General features: G+C 41.5%; 1 protein-coding gene across 2 annotated transcripts; it reads left to right on the forward strand.

The window, feature by feature from the left end:
• Positions 1 to 288: 288 nt before the first annotated feature.
• Positions 289 to 25,545, forward strand: LOC140373717 (E3 ubiquitin-protein ligase RNF19A-like). Of its 2 annotated transcripts, XR_011929046.1 has the most exons (11): positions 289 to 468; positions 11,711 to 12,669; positions 18,102 to 18,310; positions 18,718 to 18,862; positions 19,009 to 19,171; positions 20,659 to 20,773; positions 21,017 to 21,178; positions 21,370 to 21,580; positions 21,837 to 21,980; positions 22,087 to 23,477; positions 23,521 to 25,545. XR_011929046.1 is itself a non-coding variant. In XM_072460348.1 (10 exons), the coding sequence occupies exons 2-10, from the start codon at positions 12,029 to 12,031 to the stop codon at positions 22,862 to 22,864; spliced, it is 2,568 nt and encodes an 855-aa protein (XP_072316449.1). In that variant the 5' UTR covers positions 289 to 468; positions 11,711 to 12,028; the 3' UTR covers positions 22,865 to 25,545. The 2 variants fall into 2 exon arrangements, 1 of the variants encoding a protein (XP_072316449.1); XM_072460348.1 differs by having other exon boundaries at positions 22,087 to 25,545.

Consider the following 25,545-nt stretch of genomic DNA (forward strand, 5'->3'; position numbering starts at 1 on the left):
TGCGTGGGTCCAGTCAATAAAACAGTATTTTAAAACCAGCCATTAGACATGCAGTAGCATTGGCATTGAATAAGAGAAGTGTCTAAATAATGACAATCTTTTTAATTCATTCATAAATCCAGAGGTTAACCACTCATGAGGTAATGATCTCACCTCAGCACGTGTGAGACGTGGATGTATTTAAATGACCTTTTGGGTTCATGTTGTCGTAGTTAGGCCAAAATCTCGCGATATCATTTGAATTCGTCAACGAGAACGGCGAACAACGGCGGAGCTGGAGCGGAGCTGTGGTTCAGAGCGGACTCAGCGGAGAGAGGTGGGACCGAAGACACTGGAAAAGAAGTGGGGATCAAGGCACGGTACCTGCACATAAGCAAACCTCTGGAGAAAAGGCACGTTTAGATGTGGACGTGTGGATTTCCCCCTCGTTGCTGTCGTTAGAAGAAGTGTCACCAGCAGCAACAGACGGTAAAGCCCTCATCCTTTTATATGCTAACCTTGCTGCTAGCTGCGGCTAACCCTCGCTGTGTTTAGTAATGGGAGCTATGCCTGGGACTCCGCTTACTCCGCTTACTGGGACAGCCAAACAGACCTTTCAAACAGTTGTGCTGTTGAATCATCACTATACTTTAGTGTTGTTTCATTTCAATATGACACAGACAACTCGATATTACTCTACTGGCAATTGATTTTAAACGCAAGTAACGTTAGCGTGTTGTAATTAAACACACGCTGACAGTTTCACTGTTTTGCAATGCCAACATTTCAACGCAAATTGTTTTAATTGCTACTTGGCAATTAGCAATACTTAAGCACAGGGACACTATGTACCATTATATATAGCAATGTTTTAGAGTCGTGGTCTAACAGCTGATCCACATCTCTTATAAAGGAATCCGAATAACATCTTTTGGATGTATTTCAGTGGCAGCCGATAATCTGATTGCTTTTAGTAGGACATCCTAACATTGAAAGGTTTATTATGCTCTTGTTTCTCTTTGCCCCATTTTAATCCTGTTTTTGGCCAGTCGTGAGGGGAACACTTATCCTTCAGTGATCCACCCTTAACATACCCTTAACATTACCAAGTAACTGTCCAGCATTGTATTGATAGTCACGAGAAATTTGTCGATTTTCTCAGTTCAATGGGCAGCAATTACTGGGCCAATAATGGGTCATTGTATTCCAGTTACTGGACACTGGTCACGTACCTATGTTGCATACTTTAATACTAATGCTGTGTACTGAACTATTCAGGTTAATACGATCTGATCAGGGTTTTGTCGACCATTGACACGGTAAACTCTGAATTTTGTCTGACTTGTCATTGAGAACAGTTTTAATATGCTCTAGAACTGGTGCAATGAAATCAAATGTTGCTTTCAAATACATTTCGTTTGGAAAGTAAACTTAAATTTATAATTAATTTATGCCATTTAAAAGTGTCACCATACGCCTCGATACAAATATTGAAGTTTTGTCACAATTCTATATTGCTGTAGCGATATTTTGAGCACGGCCCTAAATCCTAACCTGGCTTTGAGCATTGTATTAATCTACAAGTCAGTATTTGCTAGTTCTACTGGTAAGCCTTGTGTTATGTAACTGGTTTCATTTTACATCTCGAATAGTACCAGTCTTTTTCCATATTTGTGATCAAAGCCTTATTGCTTTTTTTCTACTTGATGATGTGTCTGCGTTGCAGTGTCTGTAATAAAAATTCAAGAAGTATTTCAGTCATCGTCTGTTTATCCTGTTGAGTTCCTCCACAGAAAAATGCTGAAGTCACCTGGCCTTGCTCTGTTTTGTGTGTGTTGATCCTGTGTTTTGAGGACGACCTGAGTGTGACCTCTGGCTCTGGACACACACAGCTGCTTCAGGAGGTGCTGGCTCTTCAGGAGGCCGTCACCAACCACTATTCTTCCAGTGTCACGCAAACAAACGCACAGCCTGTTTTGAATCTGGTGAGAAGTGAATATAGTCCAATTTTAAAAGATTTTCTGGCCCGAAGGCTTTATTTGAAAGCGCAATTGTAGCGTGAAATGGGAAGCGTGAGGGAATAGACCCACATGTGTGGTAGCAACACATGTGGTTTAGAAGTCTGATTTAGAAGTCTTACAAGCCATTTGTAAACTTGCCACCTCTGCAATGGGAGGCTGGTTGAGCTGTGAATGTTTTGGTAAACTGATAGCGTCAAATAGAGCCATACTCCCCTTTCCTCACTGCAGTTTAATGGGGATTTTGTTAAAGGACTCAAAAACCTCTGAATCATATGTAATGTTTGTTTTATAGAGCTCTCACTATGTGTGGTGTGTGCTCGTGGTCAGTTTGGATTTAACCTGCAGACCAAAATGAAAGTTTCAGTGTGGCACGATAAAGTTAATCTTCATTGATTTTTATCTGTTAAAGTTTGTAGAAGAATCCAAATGCGCAAGATGTAATATTTAGAACCTGAAAAGACATGTCTTTGATAGAAATGTGTACATGTTGCAGTGTACAAGACAAGAATAATGCTTTTGTGTGGCTGTTGCAACTACATCTTGCACCTTTACAGTTGTTGCATTTGGTTGTCTTGTGAAAACAAATTACAGATGTCAAAATGACAAACTTAAGAGTTTGATGAGATATCATGAGTTTGCAGCTTATTAGATAAAGCTCCTCAGTCCATGTCCCCTCCCAGCAGGCTTTACCACAGCTCATTGACACTTTTACTGACTGCTACACATTTGTTATCCATTTTCTCCTTTCCCTGGTTGCAGCAAACTCCTCGTCCCAGCTTCTGATTTGAGAGGGAGCACGTCCCTCTCTGTCTTAGTTCTCAGCTGAGCACAGATGCCTTGATGCTGACCTCATATCCTCCTCGGCGTTCAGAGGAGGGGCTGCAGCGGCCGCACACTGTACTCTGTGTGTTTGGCTTTGGGAAAGACTCCTTTTCTTCGCTGTGCTGCCTGCCTCAACAATGGGCGTCTTGTTTGAAATTTACCAGGCTTTAATTCATCTACCTCTACAGTCACATTTGAATGTGGAGTGTTGAAATATTTTATCTTTTTAATACATTTGATTTTATGATGAAATGTACTCTTGTTAATTTGCATTTCAGCTTTCTGACCTTTTTAGATCATTCTAATAGGATTGTTGTCGACTAAAGACATTCTTGGTTGCATAAAGATAAGCCCCGTGCACCGATCTAAAATCGGTGATTACGCATCCAAACATTTTCAATATTTTGCCTGGCTTGGTCAGAAATTCTGTCTTGCTGGCGTGCATTAAACGCTGATATGAGGTAGCAACGAGCGCAGACAGGTAGTGATCACAGGGCAGTGAGGAGTGGAAATGACCACAGCTGCACTGGCCTCGCTGCATTCCTCAGCTGCCTGTCTCTGGTGGAATGTGTCCCCTGTGTCCCGGGACAGTGCCTCTGTGCCGACTGAGATGAAGCACATTTGGCTGAGGAAGAGTCACAACAAAACTAAATATTAAAATACTCTCAACATTCAGTACAATGAAGGGTTGTCCAAAAACATATTTGCTAATAGAGTAGAGCCTTGTGTTGAGTTTCACATTCTTTTGTTGAAAGAGTTTTTGTTTTCATTGTGGTATCAGTATCAAGTGGGCCTGCAGCTAACAATTATTGTGCTCTATTTAATTGAACAATTGTATTTTCCTATTCATCCCATTTACCCATTACTAGTTTAGATTGCGAAAGGCCTGTGAATTGCAGATTTTTACTAAATTTAATCCAGAAAGTGAAGCCAAATGAAGCCACCCTGATGAGTAAAACATTAATTACAGATAAAAAACGTTTTTTCATCATAAAACACAAAATTTACACATTAAATTTGTTGGTGTGTAGACCCTCAATCATCCAAGTACATATGGTTCCATAGCAATTAAGTTGTATCTTTCAGCACATGTCATGATACAGTATGGTCACGGTGTCCAGATTACCAGTACTCTATTATTACCAAATCAGTTTATTATTTCGATAAGTGATTAGTTGTGATAAATCATCAGGTACATTTAAATATTAATACTTTTGATCAAAATCAAGTTTGGAATTTTTCCAACCAACCATAACATTATTAACACATTTACTGGTTGTGAGCATCAATCAGCCTGCCCTGTTTCACCTTTGGTAAACTGGTTTTCGACATGGCCTTTTACTCTTGCCAAAGAGTTCAGTCCGGTTGTTGTTTAACCTGTGTCAATGGACTAAGACAATTACATAATGGTAAATATAATATTTGTTTTAGTGGTTTGTTTGATCTGTGTGATTCAAAGGGCGTCTTCAAAAACAAGGGGCTTTCTGAGGTACATTGATTTCCTCAATATATTCGGCTAATATATGAAGTAGTGCAAATACGTTGGGAACTGAATCTTCACAAAGTTGAGTCCACCTTTTGCGCACACCAGGAAATACATCTTCTACCAAAGTATTGGTCAATGCCTCTTTATAATAACATTGTACACCAAATCATTTTTTTAACCATGTGCTAATCAAAACTACACATTTTATACTTTCATATTCTTGACAAACATGATTATATGAAAGAAACTACTATTATTGTTTAAATTACATTCTGTTGTATAAAATTGTGTTTTTTCTATTTATTTATTTTAGATATTTTGACAAGAGTAGTATAAGTAACTTTCTCTGGACTGATGTAGTGGACGTTCAAGTCCATCGTTAGTTTTCCTCTCGGCTAAGCATAATTAGGTGGGCTTTCTTTATTGCATGCACTAGGAAAATGCTACTCTCACAGAAGGCAATACTTCAATCCATTGTATGGACTGTATAATTTCGCTCATCTGTAATAATAATCACTGCATTGTAACACGCTGGTTTATGTGTGGAATTTCTTCCTTGGAGCCCTAATTCTCTGGCAAAGACTTCAACCTCTAGCCATCACTTCAAATAAAGTAGTTTGATCTCCATTTCCTGATGTTTTTTAGATGCCAGTCTGTCCTCTGCATCTTCCCCTCACCTTGTCTCCCCTGTCTCATCCTAAACCTGGTCCCATTTTATTCACACCCCCATGTGGATTGTGCTAATGTCCTTACATCAGTGAATGAAATTAGGAAAGCCTCCAGTGCTGACCACAGCCCGGGCTCTGCCCTCTTAGCTGACCAAGGGCTTTCTCCTTTGGACACTTGGACTGGAGGAGTTTTAGATGAGAGACACAAGAACAGACGCTTCACTGCATCATCAATCCTCTCATCCCACTATGACCAGCTCAGAGCCACACCTGAGGAAACAAGAGGCTTTAGTCCTAAGTCAGCAAGGCCATTACAAACTCGCATGTAGATGTAACGCTCAGGGTCTCTTCTGAATTGAGATATCTTATCTTATCTTAGATACGGACATGTATAGCTACAAAGGATTTCTATCAACTTGCAAACTAATAGATTTTGTTTGTAGCTTTGAAAGCTCGTACCTTCAACATTTAAATTGTTTCTCTTTTTGACTCATTCATTGTTCATTGTTTTATGTTGCACCGAATCACCCAAGACAAGTTCCCATGTTTGTGAATTCTGTTCATTGACAATGGCAATAACCTTTTTTATTACGATTCTGAATATGGTTCTTTGGCCTTAAATTGTATGTATGTATGTATTGTATGTATGTTATGTTGTTCAGTCTATTTTTTTTTTATTTTTTATTGGGCAAAGGTTTTGTGTAAAAATGTGCTAATGCAAATAAGTCTAATTTTGTTCTCAGTCATGTTATTTCTTTGTTAATTGTTAGTTATTCTTGGCTGATAAGAGCAAATCCTAACAACATTGTAAAGTATTGTATGTTCCTGTTGCATAACACCCACTTTCTGGAAGTGCATGTTATCCTCGGAGGGATTGTTTTATTTTTTATTTATAGTTTTGTAGTTTTATTTTGACTGTTACAATTGGACCAGAGCAATTAGGGCTCAATCAATATTGTCTTGCTGATAGAGGGCCATTGCAGGAATATGGCTTGTCTAGAGTTGAACAAATTGCGGTTATTTTTTTTCTTCCAGGTGTTTTGGTGCATATGCGTAACGTGAATGCAGCAGGTGAGAGCGAGGGTTGTTTTGGATTGTATTTTCCCACAATGCCGTATTGTAACATTTCTGTTGATTTTGTTTTATACAATGGAGCATGTCACCTACACTTTGTCTCTGGAACTGCAAAAAAAAACGCTAGGAAGAAAAACTTAAATGCAAGCAGATAAAAGATTCACTTATGACTCTAATGTTAAATGCAGCTCCACATTATCCTTATCCATCGCCAAAGCCACTGCAATTATTATTGTAAGCAAACCAATTACAGGCTTTAACATGTGACAGTGGAACTGTGAGGACATGTTCTGTCTAACCTGCTAGTTCTATGTGGAGTGGAGCAGACTGCTGCCACTGCCATTAGTTGGTAAGTTTTAATAGTTCAGTGCGTTGTTGACTGTGCAGTCCAGTAAAGAGGCTAATGTGATGTTGTTCCACTGACACAGAAGTACATTTCAGGGTTAAAACTTCCCTAAAATGTGTTGTGTGTTCTGCCTGATGTGGGGCCAGTGGCCGTTAGCCAGTAAAAATGTATAAATTAACCGCACTGCTATATGTTGAAAGCGTGGGGAAAGGTAGCGGCTTAGTCCGAAAAGTACGGTATTTTTTAGTTGGTCCTATACTTATTGGTGACTTTATATGCGTCTTATATTGTAATAAAATATGTTCACTTTAATTTCACCTAAACCTGAGAGAAATATTACATTATTGCTATGTGCAATAATAAGATCCGTATTGTGTGTATTGTGCATTAAGAATATAGCTATTGTATATTGTGCAGCCCTTCATTACAATTTTGGCCTTGTATCTGACGATCCATTCATTGTGTCTAAAACTTTCCCAAACCCTTATGTTATTCTGTTGTGTTTTCAGGTGATGTGTGTCCAGGCCTGGTCATGGTGCATTCAGTGCAGTCAGGATTGTCCAAGGTCTTAGTCTGCCTCTTACAGCATCAGAAGGGACATAGGCTGTTCTTAGGAAAGTGCACAGTCATCAGGCTCAGAAATAGATTTTCAAAGTTAGGGGCCAGGGGGGCCCCCTACCTAAAAAAGTTAGGGGCCCCCCAGCAATTTCAGGGGCCCACAAGCGAGCGGCATCGCGGCGTCATAAGAACAAGATAAATTTGTTGTTTTAAACCTTGTTGTTAGCATGTAAAACAATTTAAAGTACTTTTGTTTGATATGAAGGAAGAGCACAAATACTGAATTCCTATAAACCAGAGATCATGATCTTTCAATACTGTTTAATTCAATATAATAATGTTTCTTAGATACAAAATAAATACTATTTACAGCATTGACACAAGGAGATCTTATATGTTCTGCAGCAGGAATAAATAAAATCACGGTCTACAAATAACCTGAGTACAGACACAGCAAGGAGATCTTATATGTTTTATAATAAATATTCTGAATCATAATCTTGTCAGGGAACAAATCAAGTATCAATATTGTTAAAATAGTAGCTTGTAAGAGTTCTGTTATACCAAAGCCTTTTTCCCCCTTCAAGGTACTTCACATTGACAGTTTTAGTTGTAAACAACTTTACTCAGTCCGCTATTCAGTCTTCACTTTTGCCACAAAGTTACACCGGGCATTTCCGAAACGACATGAACTCAGCGGCCAATCAGATGCCCGCTTTCATCGAAATTAGATCACGGACACCGCTCGGCCAATGAGAAGCGAGAAGACTGCGAAGTGGGCATGTCTGTCAAAACGAAACTTAAGCGATGAAAATGCCCCAAATATGGCCAAATTACTTGTTAAATCTTGATTTTTTTTCGAGGAATTTAGATACAGGGGCAAGGCGGGCCCCCTCCTAATTCAAACCGCGGGCCCGCCGGAGATTTGACTGCTTATGGGCCCCGGGCCCCTGTCTATTTCGCGGCCTGGTCATATAACCCAGGACTTTGTACAGATAAGACTGAACTCAATAATTAGTAGGTGTGAATTCATTTTGGGTTGTGTTTTAGTCCAGTTTTTTACTTTTTTTCAACCCCTTTTGAATTTTTTCGTTTCAGCTTCCCGTTATTGGCAACATTTTGGGTACGTTTTCCCCATTCAAAAAACATGATTTAAACTGGCTATGGCTATTGAACTTGTCGGTTTCTTTAACTATCACTACATATACTTGGGCCAAGTTGGCAAATTTCACAACCTTCCTATGGACTGATTTTTGAGAAAATTGGCTGATCAGGTTCGGCAAACATCCTGCGTGAGTGGGCAAATTGGGTAAAGCCAAAACGAAATGGCTCAACGGCGCCTCCTGGAACTGTATCCTGATGGATTTTGTTGGATATTTTTGGAGTTGGCACATGACATTTGGTAGCGTTGATAGAGCACCCTGAGACAAACCTAAAATATGATTGTACCCTCACCCTCTGACCAACAAGAAGTCGGCCATATTTGATGATTTGAAATTTCCTTATGTTTCAACACTGTAGTCCTTGGTTTTGTATGCAATTAAGCATGTTTTATTTTATTGGGCTTGGGCATCACTAATTGCTTGCTAATGGCTTTTAAGTTTTTTGACACTTTTGCTGTGCTGATGTTATACGTGGCAGAGGTTGCGAGCCCATAGCCAAAATCCTTGCAGTCAAAGGACAGAAAGATAGTGGTCCTTAAGGTTTACCTTCTCTTATTTCGCTTAGTATTAGCTGTATTAAATGGTCTAATTGGCTCGAACCATGGAATGAATGCGAGGAGTCATTGTTCTCACCTGGTTTCTTAATAATACTAATACTCATGTTTTTTGTGACCCCTGAACATTGATGAAAAGTCCCACATGGGACATAGATGCGATCGGCTCGGCCCGAAATCGAATAAAATGGAGCTTGCGAGAACGCCTGTCGCAACAGTGCCGACTAGAGCAAAAAACATGAAACGCTTAATCTTTGATCTAGGCACATGACGCGTGGAACAGTGATAGAGCTACATTTGACGAGTGAAATACACCTGGCAGCATTGCTGTATGATAAACAGGAAGTCGGCCATGTTGAATTAAACTGGCGCTGATAGTCCGATCGAGCTCAAAACAACTCTTTCTGCATCTAGAGACATTGAAATTTTATGAATATTCAAAAAACACACCCTCAAAAAAGGCTTAATTTCTTGTTTTTTCAAGGACAAGTCACGCCTAATGGAATTGATCTACGGAGCTCATATTTCGCTCACTAATGCGTTTTTATGGTCTGATTGGAAATAAATACCCATGTAACAAATTTACTCTATAGCGCCCCTTACAACATTGTCTGATTTGTTTGAAACTCATCGGTTATATTCTCCTCGAGACACCATAAAAAAAAGTACTGTACATTACAGATATTGTGTATTTTTCACTATTGGCCAGCAGGGGGGCAATTAATGCCTTCACTTCCTCTTTTATTTTGATGGAACATTTCCTCTCGTGCTGAGGTACAGGGAGGAGGAAGTGCAGCCGGGTAGCCGAGGCTCTCTCTGAATAAAGCCCAAGAGAATAAAGCCCAAGAGAATAAAGCCCAAGAGAATAAAGCCCAAGAGAATAAAGCCCAAGAGAATAAAGCCCAAGAGAATAAAGCCCAAGAGAATAAAGCCCAAGAGAATAAAGCCCAAGAGAATAAAGCCCAAGAGAATAAAGCCCAAGAGAATAAAGCCCAAGAGAATAAAGCCCAAGAGAATAAAGCCCAAGAGAATAAAGCCCAAGAGAATAAAGCCCAAGAGAATAAAGCCCTGTTACACGGCGTAGAGGCCTAAACGTACCGTTACACGGCGTAGAGGCCTAAACGTACCGTTACATGGTGTATTGCAGGGGTGTCAAATTAATTTGGGCCGCGGGCCAATTTTGACGCTCAGGCTGGGTCGTGGGCCGAACATAACGTAAAACATAAAACAATGAAAAATATAAGAAACAAAGCTTTATATAGCCTACGCTGTTTTTGAAGTAATTACTGGATCATTTAAAAAAGATTACAACACTTTTGTTCTCATAAACTGAAATGTATTAAGAAAAACAAGTGTAATTTCACCAATACTGTGCTTCAGTTTATGTGCATTACAACTTGAGTTGATCTACAGAAATAAACATTTAGTCATAGGTATTTGTAACTGTAGAATATTGTATTTGACTTTATAACAAAATAAACTTTGCGATCTAAAAAACCTTTAAAAACGTTACCCCTCTGGCCTTGAAAATATAGAATAAGTGCATGAGCCACAGTGTTCCATCAAACCAAACTCTTGTCGAATTTCGACGCTCAAGCTGAGTCGTGGGCCAAATATTATGTACAAAATAAAACAATAAAAAATGTAAGAAATAAATAGCTTTTTTACAGCCTAGTAATAGTTGTGGAGACTTGCACAAATTTGCTGCAGGTGAAAGTCCATATTCATTCATCAGCAGGATCAGGAACATGGACACAAATTCAATATGATTTCGCTATTTTCATAGTTTAAGCTGATCTTAGTGACAAATGATTCATGTAGTGACTCAAATGAGTGCATTGTGTTTGTGTTCGTGTTCAGTCACATTAGTCATGTTCATACTTTATTACACTCTGACCTGTGTTTTTACCTGTGGCTGATCTGTCCAGGTTTGTAGAGGTTTGGATGTTTTCCTCACAGTGCATCATCACAGTTAGTCTTCTTGTTGTTCAGCTCTAACGTCCACAAAACCGTCTCCTTTCTTTCTTCCACGTGTTTCCTAAAGCCACACGTCTCAAACCTCTGTTCAAAAGTGCTGTAAAGTGCGCAACGCGTGTCGCTACTCCTCTGCACTTTCCCCTCGGCAGTACACGCAGCAGTGCAGAGCCGCGCGGGGGAGGGGCGCGGCATTGTGGGACCTATAGTTTTAGCGATAAAAACGGTTACGGATGTAACTACGGTTCTATGAATCAATAGAATTTTTTTTTTTTTTTTCTCATTTAAAAAAAAATAATAAATTCAAAATGTTCGCGGGCCGGATTAAAACGTCTGGCGGCCTTGTATTTGACACATGGGCGTTTCGCTCACTGGCCTCAAAATCAGTGTACGTCCGCCGGACAAGTGGGGTGGTTGCGCGGGTGGCGAGAGCCATCATCTCCGCTAGAGCAGCTTTAATTAACTATTGGGTTTTCTCTCCCGTGTTATATTGCACATTTATATTCAATAAAATATTATTAGTCTATTATTGAAAGCCCATATTGTGTTTTCTATAGCCAAATTATGTGTAAACAATAGTAAAAACCTGTTTATAATTTTGTCATATTTTTATTAGAATTAAATCTTAATCTGTAGGTAGCTCTTCGGCCTTTGTTGAATCTAAAAGTAACTCATCAGCCGAAAAGGTGTGGGCATCCCTGTTTTAGATTGTTAGTTGCTAATGGCAACAATCCTAATTTTTCTTCATTCTGAAACCCAGGGATGTATTGAATAGACTTATTTTTCTTGATAGAACAGCAAATGATTATATGGTGCTTTGAAGTGCTGCGTTCTCTCCATTGGCCCCTGTGTTCTGGTTCTGGTATGTGCTGTGAAAGCGATGGAGTTCTGCTAGTGGACTGTGTAAACGCGAACACATTTTCCATATTTACATTGGACCATTTTGGTCCAATATGTTCAAATTGCAATGACTCCTTTCTCTGGATTTAAAATAAAACAGTTTCACTTAAATGGATGAATTTGTCTTCTCAAATTTGACTTACCTGTGTGTATGTTTTCCCCCAGGATCTGTTGCCCCATTTTCGGCCCGACTAACCCTGCCCCTCCGCCAAAATCCGTCTCCTGGATGTGACCACACGGCTGATAAGGAGAGGCCATCATGTCCTAAATGCAGATGGGCCGCCGGGAGCTCTGTCTCCCCACGCCGGCCCAACCGCCTCCTCCCCCATCCACCACCTCGCCTCCTCCTCCCCCAGCCCTATTCCGCTGCCGGACCTGTCCACACATGCCCGGGAGCGGCTGCCCGGCCAGGGCTCCCCTCTGTCCCACCCCTCACCTCTGTCCTCCAAGGAGACCAGCCTCCACAAGCCCTCGGCGCTGGGTATGGGCTCGGACCGGGACATCCAGTCAGCCGCCTCCTCCATTTCACTGCCGTCTGTCAAGAAAGGCCCCAAGAAGAGACGCCTCTCACTGGCCGCTCTTTTCAGACGCAGAGGGAGGGAGTCAAAGTCGGCGCGGCACCGGACCAGAGAGCTCCAGCCCGGGACAGGAGCTCTCGGGCTGGTGGACGGGATAGCCAGCATCGAGAGCATTCACTCTGAAATGTGTATTGATAAAAACTCTGCCTTGTTCAGTGGGGTGGGCTCTACTGTCGCCGCCTCTACCTCTTCGGCCTCAGGACCGTCTTCCACCTGCTCCTCTGCCTCTAAAGCTGCAGGTGGTACAGGGTCGGAGCTGCTGGAGTGTCCCCTGTGCCTCCTGCGTCACTCGCGGGACTGCTTCCCTGACATTATGACCTGTCACCACCGCTCATGCATGGACTGTCTGCGGCAGTATCTGCGCATAGAGATCTCAGAGTCCCGCGTGAACATCAGCTGCCCTGAGTGCTCCGAACGCTTCAACCCCCACGACATCCGCATGATCCTGGGCGACACGGCCCTGATGGAGAAGTACGAGGAGTTCATGCTGCGTCGGTGGCTGGTAGCCGACCCGGACTGCAGATGGTGTCCTGCCCCAGACTGCGGGTAAGAACTTTTTCATTTGTTTCTTACTCATGTGGTAATTGTGCAACTTTGCCCCAGATACTACTTTTTTTGGAGAAGTTGGTAAATAAAAAAGTGATGAAACATGTCCAGACCATGGTAGAGCTTGTGCGCTTGTGTTCACTGAAGTTCACATGTTTGACAGAGAGATTATTTACACAGTGAGAGAAGGGCTCACTCTGCACCCAGTGTTTCAAAATGTATCTCTTGTAGTCAGCCTTTTAGATAGGGGGCCGTCTTCCCGTATTTTGGACGGGGTATTTTGAAATGTGGACGGGCATTTTCGAGTGCATGGACGGGGTCATTTTATTAATAAATCTTTGAAAAAAAGGGAATATTATCATTAAATCGGGCCGGGAAGCGTTTGACAGTAGTCTGCCATTACAGTTTACAAGTAAAAATTTGCATGCTGCGCACTGATTGGTCAACAAAAGGTGTGCTTGGCTCTGATTGGCTGCCGAGCCGTGGTCCGGAGAATGCCGAAGCTACTAGTACACGGCGCTCGATAATATGGGAAGACAAATATGATCACTCACTTAAATACAATTTTTAAAAGTATATGGAACAGGTGGACTAAATATAAATATAATCATTTCAGTTTCAAAAGATTTTTTCTTCCGGGTTTACCTAAAAACGCACGAGGAGGGGGAGAGGGGGGGAGACGCGGCACACAGGTGAATGTTTTAGCGTGTTTTGCATTGGTAGAACTGACGCTTCTAAGTGTGCACCCTTAGTCATGGCAAAACGCGCTGGAGAAAATGTAAACGGGTTTTAAATGTATATTCATGATATAAAGGCGCGCAGCAGACAGGGAAACGGGCGCATGCGTCTTCACATGCTCTCGCCGGGACCGCGCACAGGGACGGAGCGGCTCCGTCACAGACACCCGCGGGATTTTGGCAAAAAAACGCTTCTTGCGCTCTTTTGACTTAATACCGCTTTTTATATTTAATTTAAAGGTGGTATGGACGATTTTTTTCAGCAAATTTTTTATCATATTTCCTCGTGGCGTGGATAAATCATTAGTCCTGCCACGTATCAATCATAAAACGCACCTACCGCTCACCTGCAGCCGCGTCAGGCTCGTCCCCACGTTTCCGCGTGCCTAAGCGCATGGATCTATCATAATATAGTTCCCTCAGTGTACGGGGCAAAATGAAGACGGAGAAAGACGGTTCGAGCTGACGCAGAAGTGGACAGAAATCTACAGGAGACGAGAGATTCGATGCGCTCCGTTGCGCTAATAAACAAACGCACGTGTGTGTTGTATCAGTCCGCACGGGGGAGTGCGCATGCGCACTTCCGCCTGCGTTCTCAAATCACCGAAAAATCGTCCATACCGCCTTTAATGCTATTTTGCGTTGTCGGCACTACTTTATAAACATAAATGTATAGATTATTGATTTCTACAATATAAATGAAATAAGTTGCGTGCGGCGGATCCGTAAACCAAGTCATAGAATATTGGCCTTAAGAGCAGTGTATGGCAATAATTAAGAGCGCCGTCTGGCGTAAATTACGGCGCTCGCTTACAGCGCACGGTGTTAAAAGCGCAGCTTTATTTTGTAAAAGCGTCGGAAAATACGCAGACACACGCATATTGGCCCATAACCTAATTTCTTTAAAGGCGCAATGGACGATTTTTCGGCGATTTGAGAACGCAGGCGGAAGTGCGCATGCGCACTCCCCCGTGCGGACTGATACAACACACATGTGCGTTTGTTTATTAGCGCAACGGAGCGCATCTCATCGCTCGTCTCCCGTAGATTTCTGTCCACACACACACACAGGTCCCTTCCTTGCCATTTCCTTTTCTTCCAGGAATTGTTTGAAACGAGGGGCTTTTAACCGCTCCTCCACCCCGAGCTGTGGCTTGTTCTTCGTCCATATTAACTTTGAATAGTTGGTCAGGTTGTGTTGTGTGTTTAGTGGACGTCCTGTTCTGTTACCTTGACCGCAATAGTTGCAGAGACGGTCAGCATGTCACTGTGTTGTAGTTTGATTTTGGAAAGTCAGTAATGGTAACTTTTTCTCCCTTTTTGTATGGTGCAGTTTGACGTCATGGCTGGTCTCGTGTAATTGCTGTTGGAATTCATGTGCAATTCATGTGCAATTACTGTGAAATCCATGTGCAATCTATGTGCTGTCGTGACACATTCATGTGCAATTACTGTCGGGATCACATGCAATGGTATTTATTTATTTATTTGTCTATGGGAGTTTTTATTTATTTATAGGAGATCTTCTACTGAAAGTGTTTTTCAGACTTCCTATAAGTGATCTGTTCTTCTGTATCTACCTCTGTATCTACCTGCGTTGCACCAATGAAATTTCCCCATGTGGGACAATAAAGGAATATCTTATCTTATCTTATCTTTGTTGTGGCATCTATTTCAATCAGCAGCGATATCCAGATTTCAGACGTCATTGGAACTGACTGTGAAAGTCATGAGTTGAAAAGATAAAAATCCAAACTGGAATACAGAGCAGTCCGGAACTATTTGGGTTGTGGTTTTGCTTTCCGTCTTTGACCATTTGCCTGATGTGGCTATACTTTCTCTTCTCATTTCACACTACAACGGTCTTGACTTTAACACCGGTATGTCTAATAAAGAAAAGTCCAAACAAGTTAGTTATTTTCTGGCCTTACAGATAAGAGTCCACTGACTAAGACAAATCCCACAAGGTTTAGGTTCGTAAGAAGACAAGATTTAATCTTCTACTCGATGTCAAATCAATGTCTATTTTGCAAATGATTTCCTTTTTGTGAACACTCTAAAGACATTGGTTTGCACATCAATTGTTCTCTTCAGCTGTTGAGTTAGTTTTTGTCCTAATGCCTAGATTGTAGTAAGGTAGTTAACAACGTCCATTACAGGTCTACTTCCAGATAATATTCTGTCCTTACACCTGGTCCCTCTTAAAGGGTAGTTTGGTGACCTAAACCCCTCCTTCCTCACATCTCCTGCTGCTCCCCGAGTGTAAGCTGATCCAGGGCAGAGGAAGTCTCCTGGCTCTGTGTGCACGCTCTGATTTGAAATGCAACGCCTGAGTTTGTCACAGAGTCACTCGGCTTTTGTTTCGGTCCCAAAAACATCCCCGGCCCGTAGGTTTCCCTCCGGCGCACTGCCGCTGCCCACCTGCTGTCTCGTCTAATGCGCATTACGGCCTTAAGCAACTGTCTGTCTCGTTTGTCAAATCTGGCTTGATGTCACGTTGTGTGTTGTGTAAATAAACCAAAAGGGCACACAAAGAGAACACAGTGTTTGGAAATGTGAGGCAGAGCTACTTTTATGACTGTGGCTGTAAAAGCTGTCTAAAGCATCAGGCATGTAACTTGACCGTTAATAAAGTTAAAGAAGACTTGTGCTTTTTCAGATCTTTAGTATACACAAAATAGATTATGATTTTACATTTTGCTCATTGTAGTAAATCACAAGGTAAAATGTCTCAACGGTTCCATTGATTCCCTGTTCAAAAACTGACTGGCCCCGCCTCCTCATAGTGGAATTTTGAGGAGCAAGCATTGGATTTATATTTACGTGCTTATTACATTTTTTTTTTTTTTTTTAACTCTACACGTATCACCTGGCGTCTAAATTTTTTGTTGTAACAATTTCAATTTAGTCCAGAGCAGTGGGTGGGCGGGGACAAGGGATATGTGCAGGCGTTTTCTTTGCACTCAAGCATCGAGTGTAGGACAATGCCATATTATTCATGAAACGATTCTGAGTAAGCGAATGATGATTAGGGAACACCGCTATAAATGGTAACGGCTCATATGTCGAGTTTACTTAATATGTCCTCTTTTAAACAACAGTTATTTTAGTAGTCCACTAGTCCGCAATTATTTGCTCTATTAGTGAGTCAATTTCTATTGACATTTTGAATTCATTATCAACCAAATGTTTAAATATGGTGACTCTAAAGGCTTATATATAGATGGAGAATATTTTTGAGTATTATTGAAATTCTGAAATTGTTGATTTTTTTTTAAATTAAGAAAGCTACCTTCTTTGCTATAACGGGTAGTTTCATGTGTATTAGAGTCCATATAATTATTATCAAAATATTTTCTTATAGTTCCTTTGCAATTATGTTGTGTTGCAGCCCTAATTTAGTGACTACAGCTCTGAAGCATGATGGAAACATTCTTTCTTTCTCTCTTTTATAAAGAGCTTATGACTTCACCGGGGCACACAGTAAAGTGATTTGAGCCACAGACAAACAACACGGCATGATCAGGCCTTCAGTGTGATGTGACGGCTGATGTAGCACAGAGAATAGAGCAGTGTTACCTTGTGGATGCCTTTGTCACACTGAGGCCCACAAAGCTTCACAGAGCTGCAGCTGTTCCCTGTCCGGCCTCACGTCAAACTGCTCCGTCTGTCACCAGGAACAACCACTACAGCTTTGTTTACAACTCCTGCCATTCGAACTTAAAAATAGATGGAAATGTATTTTAGATGGTGGTCTGTGTGATTTATGTCATCTGTTGCTTGTTGTTAAATGTGTTTTTATAGCTGTAAAATGCCCCCCCCAAAAAAAGTAAAATGTGTCTTAAATTACCGTATTTTACACACTATAAGGCACACACTTTCATTTTCTCAAACTACAGTGCGCCTTTATAATCCAGTGCGCCTTTATAATCCAGTGCGCCTTATAATCCAGTGCGCCTTATAATCCAGTGCGCCATATATATGGATTCATTCTGATTGTTATTACTGACTTCGAAGCGATTTTGTGTGGTCCATGTTTTGTTTCGCTTAATGCGCCTTATAGTCCGGTGTGCCTTTTTTATATATGAAAAAATATCAAAAAATAAACCATTCATCGACAGTGCGGAAAATACGTTAGTGTTAAGTTTAATATGTGGCGTGCATTGATAAAATTTAATCAGTAACCAAGATATTGCTTATTACAGGTGTTTGAACTTAAGTTTGATCCTATTCATCTTCTGTATAATTATAGCCTTAAATACGGTCACAGATCAAAATGGAAGCAATAACTTGTTGATCAAAGATTAAAAGTGAAAGGTGCATTGATCACTAAATGATCTATAGTTAAATGCACTGCACCTATTTTTTTTCTGCCTTTTTTAAAAACAGGAAAGACTTTAATTTCAAACTGTTCCAAGCTGCAGCAGCCCAAAGTTATTCCTCACATTCTGAGCATACAAATTACTCACACAATGACTTTATAAGCATTTTTCACAACTGTCCATAGCAGAGTTTATCTGTCACAGTAAAGCTGTAAGGCTAATAACAACTAGCATGCCAACAATGCCCTTCCTGGTTCACTGAAGATAAAATGCTCTATAATTGGACGCAGACGGCACACAGTTGTCTCACAACATCTCTGTACTGGGGAACGACAAAGACTTTTAGTTATACACTTTTTGTCTTGTTTTTCAGGTATGCAGTCATTGCCTTTGGTTGTGCCAGTTGCCCAAAGATCACATGCGGCAGAGATGGGTGCGGCACAGAGTTTTGTTACCACTGCAAACAGCTGTGGCATCCCAACCAAACGTGTGACGCAGCGCGGCAGCAGAGGGCCCAGAGCCTGCGCCTCCGGACGGTCCGCTCGTCCTCCCTCAGCTACAGCCAGGAGAGCGGCGCTGCAGGTGGGGCTACGGTCTGCCTCAATATAAGTGTCTTTGGAAGATCTTTGGAACTATATTGAGGAATGTGATCAGACCAAATGAGCACATCAAAGAGGCTCCTCATGTGGGATGGTTTGGAAATAAAGCCTGAGACTCCAGAGGTTGGTCAGTCCGGAGGCCAAAAGACCAAAGATATGTTGTTAGTTGTGGGAGGACATGTTTATTTTTTGTTATAGTTATGCATTTATTCTACACATAATGACAGAAGTATAGAGGCAGAAACTCAGAAGGAGTCTTTACGTTTGTTTGTATGTATGAGAGGAGAGGATGGAGAGGTTGGGTTTGAATGAGGAAATATACATGAAAAGGCTGCATTATCTAAAGTAACAATATGATTTATTAACTTTTAATGCATTTTGTCCACTCAGCTGATGACATAAAGCCATGTCCGCGCTGTGCTGCGTACATCATCAAAATGAACGACGGCAGCTGTAATCACATGACCTGTGCCGTGTGCGGCTGTGAGTTCTGCTGGCTCTGCATGAAGGAGATCTCAGACCTGCACTACCTGAGGTGCCTAAACACACATCTGTGCAAAAGCTACTGTAGATTTACTCAAAGATGGAAATGTAATAAATGTACACTTGCTGAATTGCTTAAACGTATTGTTTAAGTGTGCCTGGTGCCAGTCCTCATTTGTGTGTCGTCCTCCTCCTCAGTCCTTCAGGCTGTACTTTTTGGGGGAAGAAGCCTTGGAGCAGAAAGAAGAAGATTCTGTGGCAGCTGGGAACATTAGTGGGCGCTCCGGTTGGCATCGCACTCATCGCTGGCATCGCTATCCCCGCCATGATCATCGGGATCCCGGTGTACGTGGGGAGGAAGGTGAGACTCGAGCTCAAGTTCACTGGTTTAAGATCAATACAGTATATGAGTATTGATTTGACGTCACTTCTGATTTGAGGAATGGGGTACAGTTCAGTTTAGTGTCCAGCTTCATGTCCTCTCTCACTACATCAGCTCAATATCTGGAAGTTCAATCTGTGCCACAGAACCCCCCAAACTTGATACGAGTCAAACATGAGTCTCTTGAGTACTAATTTATCATTACCACTCTCTATAGCCTGTGTTTTGGATTTCACACTGTAGAAATCTAACAAAGACCTTCAACGGTTTTGGAAATATTGCAATGTATAAATGTATTCTCCACACTTTTCTTCTACAGTGCCCCTCAATATTGCTTTCTTTCATTGCATTTTGCTGTAAACAATGTTACATAACGGTCACATTATTTAATCAGCCCAACTTTCCACAGAACAGAAAACGGTGTGTTTGATTCCAATTGCTAAATAAAAACTCCTGACCTGTTATGTTCAACATGGCCCATGTTTTGAAAACCTCTTTAGTTTCTGTCTGTTTACCAGCAGAGCAGATCTCTTCAGTAAAAGCATGAAAGCATTGAAGTGAAACTATTTGAGCTTCTCAGAAATCCTCAGGTGAACGGGCCAAAAATGTTGAGCCTCGTCTCGGGGAGAAACTCAGTGTCTGTGGTGTGATCTTATATCCCTCCTGAATCACCTGAAATACTGACCTGACACATTAAAGTAAGGATTTACATTAAACACTGCAGTGTATTTTCAAAACAAAAAAATGTATGATTACTTTTATGGTGTGTATTTGAATTGTGTTGAAACAATTCAAATACCTTTCATTTTGCTATTCAAGATATTTACAAAGTGGTATTTGGCAAACTGTTCAAGTGGAAATACTTCAAGACGGTCCCTCTTCTGCCTGAAGAGTGGGTCCAGCTCCAGTCTCCTTGTGTCCGTCTGTCCGTCTGTGAGAGTCGGATCTCTCCTTCACTGGAACTCCTCCAGGTTTCTACGCTTTTTTCCCAAAGAGGTTTTTTTTGTAGTTTTTCCTGGCCGAGAAGGAGAGTCTAAGGACAGAGGACCCTGGGACATCGTCCCTCGCCACCACAGACATTGTCTGACTTCATCGCCACCACAGACATTGTCTGACTTCATCGCCACCACAGACATTGTTGATTCATTTCTCCCTGTGGCCCTCAGAGGCAACTGTTGTTGTGATTTTGGGCCTTACAAAAATAAATTGATTTGATTTGATCATTTGACTAAGCATGCAAAATGCCTTTGTCAGCTCTGTTTATATTCTTAAAAACATTCATTAAAAAGAGTGGTTCAAACCAGGGACACTGGCGTGCTACTGGGCTGGCTAATAAAAATGTTGAAATAATTATTTCAAATGGGGAACTATTTGTTGGTCAATGTGACCAAGGAAACAAGGAAACCTTAAAATTAAGATGTGACTAATACTTTTGTGCTGTGTGGTGCGTCTCATGTGTGCTTCAGATTCATAACCGCTATGAAGGTAAAGACATGTCCAATCACAAGAGGAACCTGGTGATCGCAGGAGGAGTCACTCTCTCGGTCATCGTGTCTCCTGTGGTTGCCGCGGTAACAGTCGGTCAGTCTATCCTCTGCTTGTTTTCTTACCCAATGTTTGGATTTACTCTGCTTTCCAGGAATTAAATTTGATGCTTAAACTTATGTTATGTGAAAGTTAATGAGATTTGTTGCATTGTTACATAAAGATGGGAAAGTTTTCAGGGATTTTGGGGTGTTTGGTTTTAGTAAGCTGGGGCAGATTGGCCTTTCACTGGCCTGTTGAAGTCTTGATTTTGCTCACTTCCTGTGTCTAACTCCTCAGGGATCGGGGTTCCCATAATGCTGGCGTATGTGTACGGAGTGGTGCCCATCTCTCTGTGTCGTAGCGGGGGATGTGGCGTTTCAGCGGGAAACGGGAAAGGAGTTCGGATAGAGTTTGATGACGAGAATGATCTGAACATTGGCAGTGGAACGGCCGTGACTGGTGAGTTTCATAATCTCATGAAATGACTAGGCACGAACCACAGGTATAAAATGTAGTCAAAATATTGTTTGTATGTATATTTTGCTTCCTTCTGTGGCATTGGAATTAAAAAAACTGTCCTGTAAAAGCTTGAAAATGGCCCAAAATGTCAATGCTAAAAATATTTGAAACTCCTCATATTCTCTGGACAGACACGACTTCAGTGGCCGACACCAGGAACAACCCCAGTATTGGGGAGGGCAGTGTGGGGGGCCTCACCGGAAGCCTCAGTGCCAGCGGGAGCCACATGGACAGACTCGGGGCCAGAGACAACTTGAGCGAGAGCGCCTCCACCACGGCTTTGGCAGGGGCCAGTATCACGGGCAGTCTCTGCGGCAGCGCCATGGTCAGCTACATCAACAGGTACCACTGCATTATGTCTGAGTCATCCTGACATGTTGGTCCTCCACTGATCTCGATATAGTCCCAGATGCCCTCCCATACAGTACCCCAGGCTTATATCAATGAGGGGCCTGATGAAGCTTAATTTTGGGCATGGGAACTAGCTTTAAGCAGATAATTTAGGAAAAGAACACTAGTTTAAGTAATGCATCCCGGACAGCCCAATATATCCCAGGGAAACTTTGTTCATGTTCTTCCTGTCCCCCTCTGCCTCCAGGTTAGAGGTACAGGCTGATGTGCAGAAGGAGCGCTGTAGTTTGAGTGGAGAGTCCGGGACGGTCAGTCTGGGCACAATCAGTGACAACGCTAGCACCAAAGCAATGGCTGGATCCATTCTTAACGCCTACATGCCCCTCGACAGGTCTGCAGCCTAAATTATATACATTATGTTTTACATAATTTATCATGCCCATGTTTCATGTGATTTCTGGCTCTGGTAAATGTAATTCCAATCCTCTTTCCTGCAGAGATGGTAACAGTATGGAGGTTCAGGTGGACATTGAATCTAAACCCGGTAAACTACGTCACCACAGTGGCAGCAGCAGCGTGGACGACAGTGGCCATGTCGGACGCTGTAGCTGGACCTGTCCCGCATCCAGCTGCTCTGAGGGTAAAGGTTCCTCCTCCAAATGGGCCAAAGATGCCTCTTGTTCTAACTCCAGCAGCAAGAAGAACAAAGGCAAACTACGCAAGAAAGGAGGCGGCACCAAGATTAACGAAAGCCGCGAGGACATGGATGCACAGCTGCTGGAGCAGCGCAGCACCAACTCCTCTGAGTTTGATTCTCCTTCTCTCAGTGGGAGCCTGCCCTCTGTGGCTGACTCCCACTCCAGCCACTTCTCTGAGTTTAGCGGCTCAGATTTGGAGAGTATGAAGACATCCTGTAGCCATGGCTCTGGAGGTGCAGGAGCGGACTACCACACCCGCTTCGCCACCGTCAGCCCTTTACCAGAGGTGGAGAACGACCGCCTGGAGACCTGCCCTGGAGTAGCCTCCTCTGTCCCGGGGCTGGGGGCTTTTGTGACGCCTCACTCACCCACCTCCACCTCATCTTCGCTCGGACACGGGGCCGAGATGTCCCCCTTGTGCTTCATCACAGAGGAGAATGTAAATCTGGTGTGTCCCGCCGAATCAGACTCTCAATGTAACAACGTAGACGGGTTGAAAGAAGCGAATAACAACCACCAAGAACAGCCTCAAACTCAGCCGCAGAGTAAAATCTCCTGCGTACAGACCGACATCTAGCATCTCGATACCTTAAGTGCTGCACTCTTTCTTCTGCGTTCAAAGGTTTTCACCACTAATACAAGAGTCATTACTTATAGTTTACCGTTGTGTCTGTTATTGTATTATGAAATTGTGGTCTTTAGTTCATTCTGGTGAGCCATACACATTGACCTTATTATTAGGTAATTGTGTTTTGGGTCAGACACATTCAAAACTATTTGTGCTCCTAAAGGAAAGAGATGTGCAATATTTTCTTATCTGATTGTTGGGGTTATGTCTTTGGTTCAGAAATGATTCATTTTGGCCAGCTCTTTAGGACTTTTAGAAATATAATTTTTGTAATTCATGCCACACGCAGTACATTTCTTATGCCTTTTTTAAGTTTCAGATTGTTTTACATTCTAATGAATTGTGCATGTTCATAATTAGCCATTAGCTCATTAATCTCTGCCAAGAAACTCATTGTAAACAAATGTTGTTGTTTTTTAATGTCAGTTCAGAGTAAGCTGATCGCGTGCCTGATGCCATGTCCAATTAAAACTCAAGCCACTTAACTTGGATTACAACAATTGTTTGCATAATAAATCACGGGCCAGGCTAGAGACGAGTACATCTAATAATAGTATTGAAGGTAGTGTCTAAACTACCTTTTTGCTCTCACGGTCAAATGGCAGCCCTCTGTTCTGTCTCTCTCTGAAAGAAAACCACTGTGCCACTTTTGCTTGAACGATGTGGGCTGTTAATGCGGATGCAACACAGGAAATGTTTCTCCAATGGGACCAGGCGATGCGACTGTAATCACCTACCGTTTTTTCTTCTTGAACATTATTAACAGAAGCGTTTGTCTTGTGTCCAGTCTATTTATTATTTTGTTTTACTTTAAAGGTTGCATCTAAGTTAAACCATCACTCATTTACTTTGAATGCATGGACTCGGCATTAGATAATAATTGGTTATATTACTTTTTGGGTTGTATGTTGTACCTTATTCCTGCGGTAGATGCATTGTCTTTTTTTGAAGACTTGATTTGCTTTTGAGCAAGTGACTTATTATTTTGGACTATGTTTTGATGGCTCAGCACAGAAGTGTGTATTTTATTTGAATGATTTGTTTTTCAGACTAGTTAACTCATTGAGGACTTCTTAAATGTGATTCTTCAATCCTTTCGGAAGAGTTTGTGCCTAAACAGTACTGACTTGATGTGTAAATTTGGTTTATCTAAAATTTCTGCTCTCAAAAGTTCTTGTTGAACTACTTACCATACCTTGTTCAATTAAAAACAAACACATTTTCTCAGCAATTATCAACTAATAAAATGCTGACTGAAAGGACAAAATCCAGAAGGTTCCTACAAAGTTACTTTAAGTTTAGATTCTTTAGTAAACTTGCGTAAAATGTCATCTTATGCAGGTAATAAACAACGTTGCGTTCATATGAGTCTAATTGTTCTTCTGAAATCTCTAATCTTCTGTGTTTCATGTAAACTGATGCCGCGTCCAGCCGTTTCCATTAATTAGTTCAGTTGAAGCCTTCTATGTTAATACGATGGTTGATATGGTCTCTGGAAGGCCATAGTTTAAAAGACAAAGCCAACTAATACTGTACAGTGAGATTGAGCTACTGGTTTTGAGAGTTTAGAAAAGCTTTGTCAAACTTATTGTGCCTTCTGCAATTCTTTTTCTTCACGTTCCCATTGTGTCTTTGCAGCAGTGTCCTTTATGCCAGTCTCGTTTGTGTCCAAGCGATGGTAGACGACAGACTTTGTTCACAATGGCCTACCAAAGACACCACTCAGGCTTAGATCTTTCTATCAAGGCAAAATATAGTTTTCCCTTGATACCACAAGGACAAGAGCTGTAAGAAGTAGCCTGTAGGCACCTGCACTCTTATTGTATGTCTCCATATATTTAAGCTATACAATGTTTTTTAATAATTCTGTAAATTTGTGCCAAATGGTGCTGCTGAGGAGGCTTGAACCTTATAAAGTCATATTTGGTAAAGGTCAGTCAATATCATATTTGGTTATTTGTTTTGACTTGTTTTAGATCATAAAAAGTCATACCAGTAGTTTGGATTAGAAAACTGGAGCAATGGTATAAGCTTAAGAGGGTTTTTTGGCTAAAACTATTCAAATTGTGCCAAAATGAGTATAGATGTACTTTTACTACAGCTGCTATTATTGTAGTGTGGTACATTAAGACTAGTGCTTTTTTTTGTAAATTACACTTAACAATCCCAAAAATAACTTCTGCCACCAATATTACTATTACTAATGTTTAATTTAAGTGAATACTAGTAAGAAGTCCAAAGAGTGCACGTCATTGCTTCTGTCTTTTTCTCCAAACCAGTGCAATCTTATTTATTGACCCACTTTTACAAAATGGCTTCATTTTGCGCATTAGCCCGAGTGTCCAGTGATCGCCTTATCCCGTCACTGAGCTCGCTTTGGTGAAACTCTTTGTTCCGTTCATCTTCAATGGCATTTTGACCCAAGTCTGTTAACTATAAAATATTATTTTAGATTTTTGTTCAGCTGTTTTTTCCTTTGTGGTTATGTTTCTTCATATTCACAGTAAGCCCTCATTTTGGAAACACTAGTGCCAGTTTTAATTTCGGAATTGGTGCATTTGTACATTTGTTTGGTAATTTTGCTTTATTATATGCGTGTAAATGCATATCAAAATAAAAGATCTGATGTA

This window comes from Eucyclogobius newberryi, unplaced genomic scaffold (assembly GCF_026437365.1).
Source record: "Eucyclogobius newberryi isolate DKJ021-1_F unplaced genomic scaffold, fEucNew1.0.hap1 SCAF_3, whole genome shotgun sequence".
Classification (NCBI taxonomy): Eukaryota; Metazoa; Chordata; class Actinopteri; order Gobiiformes; family Gobiidae; genus Eucyclogobius; species Eucyclogobius newberryi.